The 19,377-nt window shown below is 43.6% G+C and overlaps 1 protein-coding gene and 1 pseudogene across 2 annotated transcripts; one reads left to right on the top strand and one right to left on the bottom strand.

Annotated features, from left to right (window-relative positions):
* Positions 1-5,296: 5,296 nt before the first annotated feature.
* LOC115311539 lies at positions 5,297-5,931 on the top strand (annotated as a pseudogene).
* A 4,537-nt stretch (positions 5,932-10,468) lies between these two features.
* Positions 10,469-17,631, bottom strand: LOC120846959. 2 transcript variants are annotated; one of them, XM_040218871.3, is made up of 6 exons: positions 17,567-17,631; positions 14,760-15,053; positions 14,434-14,669; positions 13,353-13,512; positions 12,802-12,929; positions 10,469-10,505 (listed from the first exon to the last, which is right to left on the bottom strand). In XM_040218871.3, exons 1-6 carry the CDS (start codon positions 17,577-17,579, stop codon positions 10,485-10,487), a joined length of 852 nt encoding a protein of 283 aa, XP_040074805.1. In that variant the 5' UTR covers positions 17,580-17,631; the 3' UTR covers positions 10,469-10,484. The 2 variants fall into 2 exon arrangements, with proteins under 2 accessions (XP_040074805.1, XP_040074806.1); XM_040218872.3 differs by having other exon boundaries at positions 14,434-14,645.
* Between the last annotated feature and the right edge of the window lie 1,746 nt (positions 17,632-19,377).

The following is a 19,377-nucleotide window of genomic DNA, read 5'->3' as shown; positions in this document are numbered from 1 at the left end:
AAGGGATACTGAAGCGAAACTTGAAATACACCTATTATGGTCAGAAATAGGTTCAATATGATCAATGATATTCATAAATCATAATCGCGCCTTTGTATTTTGAACGGATGGCTATATTTTTTACCCTAATGGGCCCGATTGGGCGCGCGCTCAAAAATTGGCCATCGGAGAGCGCGATGCGTCTTGGGATATTGGGCGCATTCGTGACGTCACTTGTGCCAGTCGGGAAAGGCTACGGCGTGAATGTTGTGGTTACGAGCGTTGCCACTTGGTGGCGCGTCGACGATTTACGACCTGTGACAACGTGGCCGTTTGAGATGTGCAAGGGCTGCACGCACGCTGCACCACGGGACCACGGCAAGTCGGCAACCACGGCAGCACTGACAAAACCAGCTGAGGCCGGATTCTCAAAGCGAATTCACGACGAAAAAAGTGCGTACGACAAATTTGAGAGAAAACCCGTGCTCTCGAAACGAAATTGTCGTAACCTTTGCGCAGGTTACGACAGAATCCTACGACCTCTCCGAAGCTGTCTTACGCACTTTTTACGATCAAATCAACAAGGCTGAGAGCGTCGCTCAGTTACTTGGTATCGGCCACTAACGGACATTTATTTTTCTTCGTGCTCTTCTCGTGCGTCCCGACTTCAACCAGCAAGAAAAAAGGAAGGAGTACTTAAAACAGACCACGACGATCAAGAACGCAGGATCCACAAACACACGAGAAGAGCTACAACAGCCACGATTCTGCCGACCGAGCGAGCTCGGCAGAATATAGTAGGCCTAGCAGCAACATCGACTCGGCGCACCGTTGCTCCGGCGGTCCTTTGCCAAGACCGTCTGTCCATGACCGGCTGGCCTGCTGAATGGAATATGCCCGCGCGACCCTTGGGACCCTTACCGGATGAGTAGTTTGATCCCTGAACTAAATTTCAGAGGTCAATATTTTCCCCTTGTCATCTCGATCTCCTTGTTTTCCGAGACAGCGGTGACGAACGCTGTCGTCGAAAAGGGACTCTCATTGATTCTATCTCCTTGTTTTGTGTGATATAGAGCTCAAATAAACGCCATACGGATTACCTTGGCAACTCGGTATGTACTTTCTGTTATTAGTATGCCATTTTTATTCTGACTCGACGCTACGTCAGTGTCGAGCTATAGCAGTTCGTGGGAGCTACGCGATGTCGGTCTAACCTTTCTTTGCCGAGTGTCATGTCAGTATCGAGTTGCAATCGTAAAAGATCGGTCCAGAAGCGCTTACCGAAACGCGGTCTAACAGAGCGAATCCAGCACTTCGATCAAACGCGCGTGTCCGCTCCGAGTGTGAACAGGTATTTGGCATTTGCGTGGCTCTTGCTGACACCCTCGTAGTTCAAACATATCCTTTTTAACGTCGGCTTGCAGCTCCAGGGGTGGAACTCATGAAATGTACTTGGGAGCAGCCACGGGAGCAGCTGAAACAGCTGTTATGGAGCAGGTGGGGAGCAGCTAAAACTACGTTCTGGAGCAGGCTAGGAGCAGCTCAGATCAGTTTACGGTGCACTTCAGCTTGCGTCTTAGACAAGCACGGGAGCAATTTCAATCGTACTTAGCAGAACAGATGAACATGAATGGTTAGGGACCTAGGTAGACGGGACAGTGTAACAGATGCGAAAACTTGAAACTTTGTGAGCCTTAATGAGAATCAAAAAGCCAGTACCCTGTTTCTCAAGATAGCGTCCTTGATATTTTCCGAGTGGCTTTCAGCTGCTCAAAATGCAAACCAGCACTGCTTATCGCACAACCCACACGTGCTCGACATAGTAATTATATGTGCGAACCACGTGACGTGCGCAAGCAATGGACGTGCAGTTGCACGGAGGAACAGGGCAACAAATTTCGCGTTTATCCTATTGTGCAACTCGATTACGAAGCAGCAGACTACGATTAACGAAGTTATCGTATTTGAAGCGATAAGCAGGAGCAAGGTACGCCGAGCAGATCTATCACTCGCAAAAGAGCTGCTGGCCGGCAAGGTTTCGGATCGGACCGCGTTTCAGTTCAATCAAATCACGATTTATCTTGCGAGAATGCGGTTCCAACTTCTAACGACGAAGTACTAAAATGAATATCTTGCTCATTTGTTTTCAACTGGCTGACGTCCGGATCCCGGGCCGCAGAGCCTCAGGCAATCTGACGCTTAACGACTCGACCTCACCTCAGCCGACTTGCTTAACCGCTTATGGTTGAAGAATAACAATCCAGTCGCAGGTGGTGTGGCGCTTAGAATCCGAGTTTTTTCGCGCGCTTCCGACTCGGGATACACAGGGAGAATAAACAGAACAAAGGATTGCAAGGCCGACCAGGCTGAACGCGCTCATTGTTGCGAATCGAGTCAATAAAACCGAAACCAAGACAAAATAAAAAGTTTCTTGGCGCACGTTTTGCGATCTGGCGCATAATGGCGCGAGGTATTGGCTGTGGCGCAGTTTCTGCAACATGGCGCAGGATGGCGCAGACATATGCGTCTGGCGCAAAATGGCGCAAATGGCGCAGCCGTTCCACCCGAGCTCGCGACTCGCAGCAACTAATACCGGCCGTGCCAGAAGCATGCTCGGGCCGTGTCGTGCAAAGAGCCGCAACGAGAACGAGCTCACTGTGGCCAACTACGCTTTGGCTTTCTCCGCCAAGGCTTTGCAAACGCGTTCAGGCCTAGGCGAATTCTGCTGGCACGCCGTATTGCCGCAGAACGGCGCTGCTATTTTGGCACAAGTGATGTCACGAGAACTTCCCCCCCATCCACCAGATGAGAATTTGAAATCGTTTAATTATGTTTAAAATTAGTTCTCCTGTGTTTTACAGCGCAATATTTATATTTCCGAGGTGGTGCCTGTCCCTAGCCCATATTTATGCAACAAGATCGGCGCTAAAATTTCGTTTCACTGCCCCTTTAATGAGCGAAATAAACGATAGCCATGCCACAAGGTTTTTCATAACAAACACTAGATCAACCGTGTAGTTAGAGAAATATGTCACACGTGGAATGGATTTCGCTCGCCGGCGTTCACTGCGAAAAACTGCCAAGGACAGGTGCACGGGAAAGTCGCATGATCGGAGAAAAAGGGCACACGTGGCTATGGGAATCCTACAGGCAGATACAGCGAAGACCGCGCGCCGTAATCATTTTTTTAAATTACTTTTTAACTTCAAGTGATAATAAATTATGATTACAAGTAAAACACGCTCATACTGAGGCTGGATTTAAAGGGATACTTAACGAAATTTGAATTGTACAAGTCGTGTTCACAAATAGGTTGAGTATGATCCACAATATCCGTAAATGAGAATCGCACGTCTGTATTGTGAGCCTGATGGCTGTATTTGCCGTTACAAACGGCCCTCTCTGGCAAACGCTCCGAGAGCAGCCAGTGGAGAGCACGTCACATCCGCAGAGCATGACGTTGTTGTGTGTAACGGTCATACAGAGTGTTTGTACTGTGCGTTACCTTGGCGTTGTTGTTGATAGCCGGCTCACTTTTAAAGAACAAGTCACTTCGATAGTGGGTACTTCCCTACGTACACTGGGGCTAATTTCACGAATGACGCATAATTTTTTAGCTTTACATGTTTGATCCATTTATTTTGTTCCTTGGTTCGTTAATGACTTGAATGTCTTCTAGTCAGAGCAACGAAATTGAGCGAGTTCAGAAGTGCCTGGTGCGAACAGCTTACGACAGATACTTTCAACATTGTTAATATAATTATGAATCACTTGTGAACAATTTCGGCTTAAATCGTACCATTCGTGATGTGCGTTTTTACATAAAGTAACTTCTGGCCGGACTGATAGCAATCACTCTTATCATCCATGAACTTTCACGTACCGACGCGAAGTAGTAGAGTGATTTTACCATTTTACCCTAATACCCCATATGATTCCTCACCCATGTCTAGAATTACGCACTTGTATAGTAAACTTCATGATGTGGATCTGAACATATATGCACATACATAATTTCTTATCAATGCTAAAAAGATTGTAACCTCTATATATACTTCGTTTGTTTTTTAGTGCTGGGCTTTGTTTCGCTTTTAGCATGCCATATACTCGTTCTACATACCTCTGATGTTCCTGTATTTTGTTTGCTCACTTAGCTGCGTTTTTAAGGTGACGATTACTTTTGTTCATGTTGCTGTGTTTTCTGTTTGTTTGATTTTTAGTGTGAAGCTAATTTTTTGTTTATAGTGTACCAATAACAAGGCCTTTGCAGCTGTTTTTGGACACTAGCACAAAATAAAGTATTATTATTATTATTATTATTTCTGGAAATGTGCCGCTCCAAATAATTAAAACAACCCTCACTGTAAAACATGCCAACAGCAACATGACAAGAAATTTCAATAAATTGTATTAAATTGTAAATCGTCTTCATGTATTATACAGGGTGTCAACTAATCTGGAAAACCTGGGATTGTCAGGGAATTTTGAACCATATGGAAAAGTCAAGGAAATTTTAGTAGAGGTGTGCGAATATTCGAAACTTCGAATACTTCACGAATAGTGCCCGCTATTCGATTCGATTCGCTTCGCACTTTTACTGTTCGAAGTATTCAAGTTCTTTGAATATTCGAAAACTACGAATAACTCGAAACTCGCTGGTAAGTCCCAAATCGCGGTCACGTTCCCGGTTTGTTTTTGGGCTGCGCAGTATAGTTTCGAACTTGGCAAACCCCAAAAGCCAACCTAAGTGCCTTTTTTTGGTGTTATTTCTTGTACGAAGCAATGGAAGTGGAAATTATATGCACGCGGTAGCGCGATCTGACCTTCGCTTGCCGCGATATCTAGATTGCGGAGATGGCCCAGTGGTAGTGGCGCAAACATGTACGGAGCCATCGCTGCGATAAATTTGATAAAGGACTACGATTTGCAAGGGCACGTACATCGTCGTGAGCTCTAACGCCACGGACTACAGCCACTCACTCACGTGCACTCACAACTGAACGACAGAGCCCTTAGAGACTGGCCCACTGGCCTACAGGGCCAAGGAAGCCAAGGGGCCAAAGTGCTATGAATTTGGATATAGATTACGGCTTACTTTCGGGGATAATTTGTACAGTTGTTACCGTCGTTGCCATGATGGATCATGTCACTCGAGTTATTTTCCGCTTGATTTTCTGAATAATCAGTTTTCCAGTATTCATTTTATTTCTACCCGTTTTCACCGCTCAAAGTGAGACTTGCTCCCTCAGCCGAAAGATAGCCGTATTGCGTCTTTAGCTTTATAGCTTCTTCGTGGCGCCCTCTCTCGGCACAACTATTGCACACGAAAATATATTGCGCAAGGTTAGTTCTGCAGGAGGCTGTGGTGGCCGCGAGGCGCACGTTTTCATCCCTCGTGTCGTGTGCCATGCTTTACGTTCACGTGGTTGCGCTCGTCTGTGTCTGCTGGTGCTTGAGCTTGATGGAGCCACGACAGGAATCGTCAGGAACTCAATAACCACGGCGGAGTACACAACCTCCTGCCAGCACAAGAAGTCTCGTATGGACCCATTTCCGAAAAGTTTGCCAGGGTGAAGCTGTGTGCAACCTTTGCGAAAGCTCACTGCGAACCCCATCAGGCACGACCACTACTCTCGTGAACCATTTGAAACGGCACGCCAATCAGTATGCGGAGTTTCAAGCAGCTGCTAAAGTCAAGCCTGCTAATCAGCCAAGCATTGCTGATGTGTTGAGAAAAACGGCACTGCCGCAAGCGAAACGGGACGCTTTGGACCTGAAGATTGCCAAGATGGTTGCGCTCGACCTGCAACGGTACACGATTGTGCAAGACCGGGGATTCCGGGATTTATTGAAAGAGGCAGTCCCAGGTTACCTGCCACCATCGAGAACAACGCTGTCGCGCACGTTAGTGCCGAAGTTGTACGATGACACTAGAAAGAAGGTTCGACTTGAGCTACAGAATGCGTTCGAGAGTGGCATGGAGTCTCTCTCCTTCACCTCTGACATGTGGACGTCCAGAGCGAACGAAAGCTACATCAGCCTGACCTGCCACTTCCTGGACTCGCAGTTCAAGCTCACTCGCTACAACTTGAGCACCTGTCACTTCCCAGGCAAGCACACATCAGCTAGAATTGCCTCAATTCTTGATAAGCTTGTCACAGACTGGGACATTCCCAAGGACGTTTGCCCTTTTTACGTGGTGACTGACAACGCTCGCAACATCAGAGCAGCCACTCATGCACTTCCTTGGTGTGAAAGAACTTGTTTTGCTCATTCCTTACAACTAGTCATCAGCGACGCGAAAGAGATGACTCCAGGACTTTCTGTACTTTGTAAAAAAGCAAGAGGCATTGTTGGGCACTATAAACATAGCCCAAAAGCTCAGGAAAGGCTCAACTGCTACCAAAAGAAAATAGGCAGATCCCCCCAGCATGTTGTTCAGGACATTGAAACAAGGTGGAATAGTGAATGTGCAATGCTGTCCAGGCTTTTAGAGTTAAGAGAAGCAGTAACCGTTGACCTTGCATCTGAAGCGGGGTCAATTGAAGGCTTTGCCGGAACAGAATAGAAGGAAATGAGTGATTACGTTGCTACTCTGAAGCCACTAGAAGAAGCAACGACCAATGCTGGAGCTGACAGCTACCCAACCTTGTCAGCCCAAATACCCATCTTGTATTGCATCCTTGCATGCCTGAACAGCTCCATCAGCCAGCAGACCATATCCTAGTAGCACCGAATGTTGCCACAATGTTACTGGAATGTGGTCCGCCAACGTTGTGTATACGTGGCTAATGTCCGCAAAATGTCATGTCGCTGGAACGTTATGTGAAAACATTCCCGTAACATCACAGTAAACATTTGTGCTATGTTGTGCCCTCAACATTTGTGCTATGTTATGCCCTCAACATTTGTGCTATGTTATGCCCTCAACATTTGTGCTATGTTATGCCCTCAACATTAGTGGAACATAATTTATTAACATTGTTTATATATTTCCAATGACCACACAGCAAACATTTGTGGTATGTTTTGTCCTCAACATTCGTGTAACATTAACCTGATGTCTCAAGTAGCAGCCAGGCTCTTTAAATCAACCGCAAAATTTGGTTTCTTAACCTATTGCGCTAGGAGTTTTTGCAGCGTTGCCCACAGGCGGTGCATTTTTTTAATAAAAATTGCAAAGAGCGAACTTACCTGAGGAAAAAGTAAAGAAAGAAAAAGGGTTAACTCCTTTGGAAACCCAGCGAAGGCACCGGTCTTCAAACAATAGGGCGCCCTATTTTTGAAGACCGTTGGCTTCGCTGCATTTCCATAGCAGTTAAGCCTTTTTCTTTCTTTATTTTTTCCTCAGTGAGTTCACTCTTTGCAATTTTTATAGAAAAAATACACCACCTGTGGGCAACGCTGCACAAAATCCTAGCGCGATAGGTTAAGAAACCGAATTTTGTGGTCGATTTAAAGAGACTGGTTACTATTTGAGACACCCAATATATTGCCAATTGACCACTACTTTTCAACATGAGCTACATTATAAAAAAAAATCAATTTACCCACAACAAGGACAGCTAAAAACGGACGAGCACACACACATAGCCGCAGTGTGCTAGCCCCGTTTCTATCTTTCCTCGTCTCGGGCAAATTAGTCGCAGACTAGCTCCCTCAGCGACTTCACCCCACCTTCGCCTGTGTGAAAGTCGTCCATCAAATAGCACTGCTGCTGAACCGCTCTTAGAAGTTATTCACTTCACTTGAGAAAACGTGAGTACTCTTTTCTGTAATCTGCTTTCAATCATGTCGATCTATCCCAGTTTTATTTCGAAATAATAGCTTTTATAAAAAGCTCAACTTTTTTTTAAACGTTTTTCAGCCAATCAGAATGTTTAACTTTTAGATGTTTGTCGCTCCAAAGTTCTTGCACAAAAATTTTCTGAGCAGAGAAGACACTAAAAAAGACATTTAGCCTAATTGTGAAGTAAACTTTGCGAGGGAAAAAAAATCTTTCTCAAGTGACAGAGAGATAAAGAACTTCTGATGATCTTAAAGGACAAACATTGATTTGAATTCCCAAAATAATTAGCACTTATAACCAACAAAGGCTAGACACATTTAGCTAATGAATGGGTATATTGAAGATAAAATGTTTGTCCCAAGTTGCTTTAATACCCAAGTTGACACCTTAGTAACTGTTGAGCACTGCACTTATTGACAACATGTCGGTTACCAGAAATGTAACCTGTAATATATATGCCTCACGGAACTCCAAAGCCAAATTTAGCAGCTATACTCCGCTTCCCCTTCTGTTGAAGCGCAGCATACACTACGAGCCATCCCAGTCAATTTAGCGTCAAGTCTGATGCGGCCTTGAGCTCTGCCTCCCGTTCCACACAACTGGAAGGTCATGTGATACTCTTCCGGCGCTGGATCAGCTGGGATGGCCCATACCATTCACTATGCTTTAACTTAAAGTGAAACGGAGCATAGTGGAGACAGCACTGTAAGTATTCAGACTCAATATTTCGAAATTAATTAGTGTTGATTTTCATTTCTTTTATATTAAACTTTCACAACCAACAAAAGTAAAAGGTTTCATGGATTACCAGTATCCCCAACCATTGGGCAATTGATTTGCATGATAACTTTTCTACAAGTTTTTCTCCAATTGCAAGATTTTGAATTATTTTGGAGTGGATTATCTATTCTCTACAGCGGAAGACTGACTAATAGAACATGCATATCACAAGATGCATCCCCCCCCCCCCAGACAATATAATTTCAGCAATATTTTCACTTTGTGACACAATTTAAAGCAGTCCTCCACTCTACTTTTCTCTCTCGCATCTGCTCATGGCAAGCAGAGAAGGAAGCAGGGCCTGCTGGGAAAAGTATGCACATCCGTCTCCATCACTTCCTTCCAGCCAATACGTGGCTTGCACATGACGTCATTTCCGATGCCCTCCAGAGAAAAGGGGAAGAAGGAGCTCCCCTCTTATCAGGGTCCCCCTTTGTGCCTCCCGGATTTGCACAGGCTTTGCTATTCTCCTCCCAGAAGATTATAGAAGATTAACCTGTCACTCAAAATTCTTAAAAAAGCAGCTTCCCTCTCCTCCTTTTACATAGTGTTCAAAAGTATGCGATGTGACATCAGCGCAAGGAGCCTATAGGAAGTTACAAAAGGAAGCTATCTCCTTGAAATAGCAACCACCTTTCAGGCAACCATGTAAAATCAGTCTTGCCAAAATGAGTCTTGCACCCTAAATAGTTATACTTTATTTTTTTTTCAAGGAAAATGCATTTTATGACATGGGTGTCCTATCCATGTCATTCTAACTTGTTCTAACTTTTTTAGTGGCCCTCTAAGAGGCACCTGTCACTGACCATAAAGTAGGACGCTTAGAGGAATCCAAAAGATTTGTTGAGATAGGGTTTATTTTCATAAATCTTCCAAGTTTTACATTGCACTAAGTAGAAGCTGTAAGCTCAGCCAACTTAAGTAAAATAAACTGCGAGAAAACATCACGAAAAAGGTTACAGCAACAGGACCAGACATATACTGCGGAAACATTTGCAGATTCACTAAGAAACATACTCAACTTCTCAAAAAGTATGAGTGGTAACAACCAAGCTTAAGTTAGCAGAAGAAACATGCAGTTTGAAAGTAACTTTGAACTAAATAAAATTGACTAGATATAAGCAAAGGTGTGTCACAAACGGATCATTCTTGCATCCGTAGGGCAACTGCAAGAGGGAAAAAAAAGTAATTACACAGACGAAAATTATAACAAAAATGTTTAGCTCCTATTCATAGGCAGTATCGACGTTTACCAGGAATAGGTGTGACAGCTACTCGCTTAGTTCTATATACACAGATATTAGATTGTGAAAATAGTGGTAAATAAGTTCAATAAAAAAAACCACTAGAGTAACCTGCCACTGATGTTACCATATCTGTTGCTGCTCAAAGTTATCATAAAACAAACATATGTCACATTAATGAATAGAGAAGGAAGAGGAGCAGTTACATAAAACTAGAGGGCACACAGTCCCTTATCGCCATCTTGAGCGGAGTGTCACCCTTTCTCTACACCAAGTGTCATTATTAGCTGTAGATTACTCCCAGAAGTCAAAAACTCATTTTCGGAAACCTCAATGAGACAGGCAAATGTCCTGCTTGTCCTCTGTCAATAACATAAACGTCATAATTATTGTGATCAATAAATTACATGGGTCCCCACCCCCTAGCCACCTAAAAAAAGCTGTGCACATGGCAGGCTTCATGTTACTTGGTAATGACATTAACGAGATAAACACTCACTTTTCTCAGTACTGTTTCTAAAGTGCAGTCAAGGTCAGAAAAACAAACTGACATATTAAGGAACATAATTTCCACATCAAAGGTCACTCAATGCCTGGAAAGTAGTTATAAAAGGGAAAGTCAGAGTGAAAGAAGCTGACTATAAACATAATATTGTAAAAAAAAGTGCTTGCCTCTTTCTACAATGTCACCTCTAGGCAGAGGCAGCGCCCTCCTGCAAAAAGCATATTAAAGAGTAAAGCTATACAGGGCGTTCCTTTAATTCTTTACAGAATTGAAAAAGAAAAAAAAAAGCTGATAGCTACGTGGATTCGCCTTCAGTGTATGTTTGTGGGGCTTGGAGGGCATTTGAGGGGATAAATGTCACAGTATGTTGGCTAACAAAAATCTGTTAATTAACTTTCTCATAAACGGTTTAATGGGCCACGTTGCAATTGCAGTTTTAAAGGGAGCCATTAAAAAAAAATTGGCTTGCTCTTTATGTTTATACAGCCTTGATGGAGATGCGCCTCAACGGGTAATCGGTCTCTTAGCTGTAGATGAGAAATTTGGCCAGTGCGGTACAACCGCTAACCTGGGATTTTTAACGTGCATCACGCAGTAGTGATCACACGAACGCGTGCCGGTACGAAACTCATCCAGATCGAAACGGGCGGGGGCGGCGGGGATCGAACCCAGGAGGTTCCCAGCGCAAGCTTTCGCTCCACGCTCCGAGCTGAGACGCGTTAGCCCACTCGGTCACTTCCTCCCTGGGAGCCATTAGTAAAGGCTAACCCAATTTATACAGTTTGCAAAAAAACAACAAAAAACATTAAGATATTTATTGTTAAAATTTTGCCTTTCTTCGCTTGATTAAAAACCGCGTGCTGAATGGCGCGCCTGGTTAGGATTCGTAGAATAGTGATGGATTTGTTTCGGGTTCATCGTCACTATCTCTACAGCGTGCCTTTGATAGACGTGCCGGCGTCACTTTTCTGAGATTGTGACAGATGAACAGAAGTGGCTATGTCACTCTTCTACCAAGCATAATGAGGAGCGCGTTTTGAATCAAGCGAAGAACGGCAAAATTATAACGACGAGTATCACAAAGCTCATTGTCTTTTCGCAAATTACCTCCATTGGGATGGGCTTTATTGATTGCTTCCTTTAAAACTGCAATGGCAACATGGCCAATTAAGCCATCAAATAAAAGTTAATTATCAGTTTTTGTTAATTAGTGAACATACTTCGACTTTTATCTCCTCACCTAATGTACGCCGAGCCCCAGAAACATACAGTGAAGCGGCATTCACGTAGCTATCGGCTCTTTTTTTTTAAAGATTTTGTAAAAAATAAGAAAAAACATTCTGTATGCTCAAATGCTTGCAAAAAAAAAATGGGTTGTGGATATTTAGACAGCGTGATGTTGATCAGCCATTCAAATGATGCGCATACGTCTACGCTATAGATGAGATATTTAGCCAGTGCAGTACAACTGGTAGTCTGGGTCTTTAACATGCGTTACACAGAAGTGATAAACAAACGTGTGCCGGTATGATGATCATTCAAATCGAAATAGACAGGGGTGGGGTTTGAGCACATGATCCGTGGGTTCTGCAGCAAAGGTTTGTGAACAATCGTACTAGCTCTCTGCACAAGTCATAATTAGAAGCTGGGAATTTCATAACCTAAATTGTGTCAAAGTTAACTGAAATAATATGTGAGAGCATTTTAGATTTTTTTTAAATCATTATGTAAAAGTTTTCAAAATTCATAAAGTCTCAAATAAGTGTTATAGCTATACAAAAAACTTCAAAAGGAAATCGGTTGTATGAATATTTACACTGAAGTGTCAGTCACGGCTCCTTGATTCACAATTATAAGATACACTGAGGCCAGTGCGGGGTAAAAGGTAATCTGAAGTAGCTCAAAATGCATCACAGTTGTGATGTCAGGAACAAAAAGCATGCTGCTCGAACTCCTGATCAAATAAGGACACTGGAGCGAGGAACCTTTGGCTCCGAAGCAGGTTCAGCATTCATAAATGTAAATACTGAAATTTAAAAATATAAAGAGAAAACTTTAGCATATCCAATAAATGAGGTGACATGCCTTTGACTGTGTAACAGGACCTGGAGGTCTTGCAAAACCGAAACATGGGCTTCTTCTCTTCCCCCTCACCTCTTGTGCACTCTCCCATCATACGTTCACGAGCACTTGTCAACTGCTTTCTGGCAGATTTCACAAGCACTCCGACTTGTACGGCTGTATAGCTCAATAGACTAGACGTTGGCTTCAACCAGAGGGACACAGGCTCGAACCCCAGCACTCCCACTCTTCCGGTGCTTTTTTATACTGCTGAGTGCACTTTTGTCATTACCATGGCACACCATTACCATGGCAATGTTGCACACATCCTGTTAAATGCAGTCATGGACAAACATCGAGCACTCCAGTTGAAGGGCTGTATACAGCTGCCTCCATAAAAAAGTGGAATCAACTTATGCCAAAATAGAATCTGTAGCACTCACCGTTTTCTTAACGCGGGCCGCTGCATATCTCAGCCAATCAGCAATGGCTTTCAGCGTTGTGTTTTTCTGAACTACAATGGCTTCCTCACCATTTTTCTTCTTTTGCTCAAAACATCTGTGTACTGCCCCTGTTGCAGGCACAAACATGTGAACATGAAGATAGCAATTAATTTGCAATGGTGTTTTTCTTACATACATGTCTATAAAGACCATGTACTAGGTCTACTGGCATGCGATATAGCAAAAGTAACATAATTTAGGTTCATTGAAGTGAAAACAAGTATGTTTGATTTTGAAGCTGGCACCTTATTGGAAGCAAAAGGATCACCAACAATCCCACAAAATATGTTGCAGTAACCTAGCAGGTATTGCTGTGATTTTCAAAAGGACACTGCCTACAACTTCAAGAGCTAATATTTGAATCTCTATTTTGCCAGGATGTTCATAATTGCAAAATCAAAAATAAGTCTTCAGAGAAGATTAAAAATGGCAGTCAATTGGAATTCTTATTGCTACAAAAACCTATAATGGTGTTATAAAGGCCCCATTACCTGTCACCACACAAACAAGCTGGAGGTGCTCCATACGTAGTTTCCCCTTTCTTCCAGTCATGCAGTAGTTCTTTGCAAGAGCATCTAGCATGCACCGTTTCATTACAGAGCGCGTGACATCTTGCACCGACGAACCTCCAATGAGCGCGAGGTGAGCAATCTGTAAAGAAACATACGCAGTCATGTATTGTTAATATGGACCCCGCTGATATGGACACCCAGCTATATGGACGAAATTCTCGGCCCCGGCCTCTCGCCGTGCACTTCTGCCTCTATAATATAGAAACCCGCAGCCCAGACTATGGCCGGCTGTTTTGGGGACGAAATGGGAAAATACAGGCATTTTTGGCTCACTATGTTATTATGGACACGGGTCCACGAAGCAAAATGAAAAAGAAAGAATATTAGTGACCTGCAGAGGTCCCGTGTGTACCCGGAAATCACTATTGTCGGCTGTTCCTTGCTCGTCTCGTTATTTTTACGGATGAAAAAGATTAGTGAACCGCTGAGGTCGCAGCGTGCATACCCGAAATTCACTATTGTCCGTTACTTTTCATTTTGAATACGGGTCCACAAACGACCCCTCCCCCAAAGAAAAAAAAAAGATAAGTGAATCACAGAGGTCACAGTGTGCACCCTGAATTCCCTATGGTCTGCTGCCCATCTTGAGATAAAACCTGGGTACCTAAAGGTGGTGGAGTTTTTTCGGGCTTTAAAATTAAAAGGCATGTCATCCCCTTTCTACACTTATTGTGGTATGCAAATAGCATCACACAGTGCTACACAAAAGTTGAAACTTTACAGCCCACACTGTTACACAGAAGTTGAAACTTTGCCAAGTGTCTTCCACACATCAAGAAAAAGATGTTAAATGAACCTAACTGTTGTTTTAAGACTTTAGGGCTAATACTGGATCAGGGATAGTATAAATCTCTGCAAGGTTCATCAGGTCAAGTGAAACCAGTACTGCATTTCCCTATCAGCTAACCAAACTGTCTTCACACAATGCGTTTTTGAGTATGTGTGGATGACCATGGACTGTCGATAGATTCTCGTTTGAGTGTGTGAAGTATTAACATACAAGGGCTTCTTTGTTCTCATCCTCCTGCAGAAGTGTCTCCAACTGTGCAACGTCCTCATGAGATGAGAGTGGCAGAAGGTGGAGGACCGCAGGGATCGTAGTTGGTTTCTTGGGCTCATGACGTTGTGCCTCCAGCTGTCTCAATATTTTAGCTTGGCTCTGGAGCTGCGCCGCAATGCCTCCAAGCAGTCGAAGCACCTCTGCCTGGAATCCTGATAGTTTCAAGAATAGCTGTACTATAAATTCATAAGTATAGATTAGGGCTCTGATGAATAGGGAAGATATGACATTACAGTACTTGTATGCGTGATATGAGCTGATCTTACCTGTTCGCTTACGTTTAGCTCCCGGAACATCCGCAGAACTGGACGAAGGGGGCTGCTGACTCTGAGGGAGAGGCATTTTTGGAGGCGCAGGAGTCGGAATGAATGTAGAAATCGATGCTTGTGGGTTGCCATGTCCATGTTGCGCAACTGGTTCACTTTCTTGCTCATCCTCGGATGATGACAAGATGTGCCGAGGTGGTTTTCTCTTTCTTTTCTGCGACCCTTCTTCTTCTGTCGCAAGGTCGGATGTCTCCTCTGCTTTTTTTTCTTTACGCTTGGCATCTTCGTATGTTGCTGAGGGAAGAAAACTCAATACTGTAGCTTATGGCAAAGTTACGTCTAGATGTGAGCCTATGAGCACTTCATAGTTAATAAAGGCATTATTATCACCAATAGTTTACACCAAAAGCCCAGATCATTTTATGTTGAACACATATGTTCGCAGCATCAGGTAGAAATATATTGGCCATGAATGTCATGTACACACTAATATCGGCTACATTAGTGTCAATATGTGAATACAAGCATTTGGTGTTATTACACTAATACATTTATCCTCCTTTAGCCCATTGTTATTTTTGCATGCAGTGTAATGACTGAAAAAAGCCTACCTCTGCTTATTTCAATCTGAATGAGCACAGTACCAGGACACATTTATATGCCATAATGAGCAATGTGTAACACATATTAAATATAGCAGACTAGCAATAATAGTGGACCGTAAGTTTCTCACCTAGAGCATGAACCAGCGCTGCCACACCTCAAAGACAGGCTGTTCTTTAAACAAATTTGCAGTCTTATTAAATGAGAAGCCCACAACATGTGTCTCAGAAAATACCCTTTCTCAAAAGGTGTATTTTTAGCCTAAATTGTCTCTTCAAGGCTAGTCCCAGCAAGCAGATCATAAGAAAAATGTACTGCATAATTCTGAATTGAGTAGGCATTTATCAGTACAGGTGGCATATCCTTTTTTCACCAAGGTGGGTGGTTAGAAAAATATGATCATGTGGAGCCTCGCAAGGTGCTGCAAACCGGTTCATTCAGATATTAATCAGGCTTCAAAGTTTGGAACATAATCAGTCAGCAGGTTCAATGAATTTGGATACCAAGTCCACATATTTGTAACTGCGTGCACTGACTCAAGGAAGTAACAAAAACACCAACCTTGCCAATTTTCCATTTGGCAGCTGCATCTCAAAACTGCCCGACAGTTTAAAAAGTTGCCTGCTAATTAGCTAGAAAAAAAAAAGTGATGGTAACGATTGCTTCATGTGGCAACATGCCTTGCATATTTTTACAGGCACTTGTTTAGGCTTAATCTATTCCCTGTAATTGCTGTAAGGATTAGAATCTACACTTATGTTTTTCTTTAACTTCAACAATCTTTGATCACATTTTTAGTAGGAAAATAGGCTGTGCACAATTGTAATTTTGGGATTTTTGGAATGCTTACGGCCCATAGTGCGAGTTCTTACAAAAATAGATGACCTCAGAAATATAACGAGGTTTCTAAGAATGTCTACCTGCGGTGATAACTCAATCTACAGGCTGTGAGCTTCCTAAAAATCCAAAAATTACAATTATACATTGCCTATTTAGTATTTTCCTATCAAAATAGGATCAAAGACCGTGACATACCCCTTTTCGAGCGGAAAAATCGTCCCGGGATGGGTGGTGTATTTTCCAGCAGCGGCACCAGCAGGGTGACAAGGGCGCTTGTCAGTCAATGGCGAGCGACGGCAACCCCGTATCTGGGTGCGGACTGCCTTTCAGACTTTTTTAGCTAGCTACTTAATCTCTCATCGTTGGAGTTAGGAATAGCATGGGAGCGAGAAAGAAAATGTCTCCCTCAAGTATTACTAGAACACGCTCCAGGAGGTAGACGAGAAGACATCATTCCCGCTGAGGAAGGCGAGGTGAAAACTATAGTTTGCATGTATTCCTATCGTCACAGGGTTAATAAGCGGTTTTGTCTGCTACACTATATAACAATATCAAGCATCTTCAAAAACCTCTTCAGTGTCCCTTTAGAGGCCAACATACACTACAAGCTTTCCACTTTTTCGTACTTCCCTCTCTTCTATATCCTCCCCACATCTCTCCCTTCCACAACACGGCTCCCCCTCAGTTTAGGAGAGGAGGTCGCTAATATGATTAGCTCCCCTGCAGAGGATAAAGGTCGAGTGCCGGTCTTTAAGGGAAAGGAACAGCTAAAATTTGTAAGAATCTTGATCCGGCAGTATTTTCATTACTTAATTATGTAACAGACACTTAAGAATATAACAAAGCCAATAAGCAGCTATGTGGACCAGCAGTTGATTTTTCTCCATAAGTGGCACAGAAACATAATGACTTTTCAATATAAATTCAGACAAAATCTGGATCTTGTGCCCTAAAAACTCAAAAGTGTAGATGAGTAGATTTTTTGGTTGAATATTACTTTCTGAATTATGAGTAAATAAGAAGAAACTTCCAGAAATAAAACTACCTGCACTGCATCACACTTTCCATGCAAAAAACAAAAGCTTTCACCAGAAATAGAAGAGGGAATGTTCAATAGTGTAAAAAGAAATGCATGAAATGGATGAAGATTAATATAGGTACTACTTGCATTTATCAGTCTCTTTTCAGATACAACGTGAAAGGTAGAAACACTTGAAATACTTAGAATAAAATACTTAAAAGCTCCAAAATAAGACATGTCACAATACATAAGATAAAGCCTTGCAAGCAAATGACTGTTTGTGGGATTATCATAGAAATTATAAAGTGCAGAAATAATATTTGATTTCTATTATTGGACTTACATGATGATCCCATGGCTCTGCATGGGAGTAAAGCCCAGTCAGCGGAGGGCTTTTCACAATCTTTCACAGCCTTTCTCAGTCTGGTGCCTTTATAGGGTGGCCAAGCTGTGTTGTCGCCTTTTAACCAGTTTGATGGAACTACTGACAACGCATCATCCTCCATGAAGCTAACAACATGATACATTATCTGAAAAGAAGAAGTATACTATTTACTTTCTAAGCCATTTCTGAAAAATTTGCCACTCAGAAAACATACAGCCAGGGCCGTAACCAGGGGGGGGGGATAGGGGGTTCTGACCCCCCCCCCCCGAAATTTTTTCCTGGGTACGACCCTGGTCGGTGCACTGGCAGCCAGCCGATTTTAATCTCCACCTCTGCGCACGCGTAGTGGCGCCGGTCGGCTACCGGGTACCAAACTGGGACCGGTTCTCCGGTTTGCTGTAACTCTCCATTATATGCCACCGATGCACATGATTCATAGGCAAAAATAAGACAACAGACACTTTCAAAATGGCCGCCGTTGTCCTTGAAAACCCCCCCCCCCGAAATTTTTTTCTGGGTACGGCCCTGCATACAGCAGAGCGATACTGTTACACATGCAAGTGAGTAAGAGAAAAAATAGCATATGAGCCCTGTCCATGTGGCAAGCAGACACATTTGCATTTGATGTCTTTCACGCTCCACAACGAGTACTCTGTTGAAAGACTTGACGCCTTGAAGATTCCAAGCTCACAGGAGGGCACTACACTGATGTACAGGTTATCAAGCACTCTGAAAAACTGGCCACAGATGCTGTGCTCCCCATTTTCTTGTAAGAAGTTCCTGATGAGGACCACATTTCCGTCCTTCAGCTGGACACAGTTGTCGGACGGCATGACAGAAAGCCGTGTGCCCTCCAAAGTGTGTTCAAAGTATTGGTTTCCCAGGAAGTTTAGAGGTGCTGGTCCATCACGGTGTTGCTTCAGCTTAGCTGGGCTTTGTTTTGCAGAACTCGGCGAGGAGGCGGAGACGAGCTCCGACTTCCGCTTGATCACTTGTTGTAGAGCCAAAGCAGGCCCCCTCACCAACTTCTTCAGCTTCCCAAGGACGTTTTCAAAAGGAAACGCTGAAAATGTGTCCACAGGGCCAAGCTGCCGGACATCCTGTGCTAGGTGAATCAAGGAGTGGATGTTGTATACATAGATTCCATTCCCGTACAGGGTGCCAGCCTCAGAGACAAACTGTCTTAACAGGGACTCTGCAAGATCACAGTGTGTAACTGCAAACTTGGGGCTGGCTAGTATAGCAATGGCACAGCTGAGCTTCATGAAGTGCATGTAGAACTGCTTCTCGAGATGTTTTCGGAGAAGTGCTGGTCCAAAGTAGAGCAGAAAACTGCGGAACTCGGCTGCTTTCCAGTGCTCTCGCTCATTCAGCGAGCGTGGCTTGCGGTTGAACTCGCAAGGAGTGTGTGCCTGGAATGCTAGCAGTCGTTCCGAGATCTCAAGCTGGGATCTGATGGGCAGCTTACAAGCGGATGGTGTTGATGATGTCCAGTACTGAACGAGCAGTTTCTTCATGACACCTAGACAGACTAAGTGCATATAGTCAAGTGGAAACATGCTGATCAGACCAACACCCAGTGTCAAAAGTGGTGAAGTGCCGCGGTGATGGTCGAGATTCACCCGATCTCTAAATTCTTCGTCGGTGCGCAGTGGGGCATCGACATCTGGGAACGTTATTCTCTTGCCATCATGCTTTCCTTTTTGAGTGCATTTCTCACATCCAAAGTATGCCATGTGTCCCTTGATGCTCTTGAGGTACGCCCTGGC

Source organism: Ixodes scapularis, unplaced genomic scaffold, assembly GCF_016920785.2.
Source record: "Ixodes scapularis isolate PalLabHiFi unplaced genomic scaffold, ASM1692078v2 PGA_scaffold13__105_contigs__length_92229423, whole genome shotgun sequence".
NCBI lineage: Eukaryota > Metazoa > Arthropoda > Arachnida > Ixodida > Ixodidae > Ixodes > Ixodes scapularis.
Note: the sequence above shows the minus strand (reverse complement) of the source record. Positions and strands in the feature narration are given on the sequence as shown.

Excerpts from the sequence above, each read along its gene's own strand:
- LOC120846959 (XM_040218871.3), bottom strand. Across the intron at positions 14,670-14,759 it reads AGCTAAACGTAAGCGAACAG|TACAGCTATTCTTGAAACTA; the intron begins GTAAGATCAGCT and ends ATGAATTTATAG. Across the intron at positions 10,506-12,801 it reads CGGCCCGCGTTAAGAAAACG|GAGGGCGCTGCCTCTGCCTA; the intron begins GTGAGTGCTACA and ends TGCTTTTTGCAG.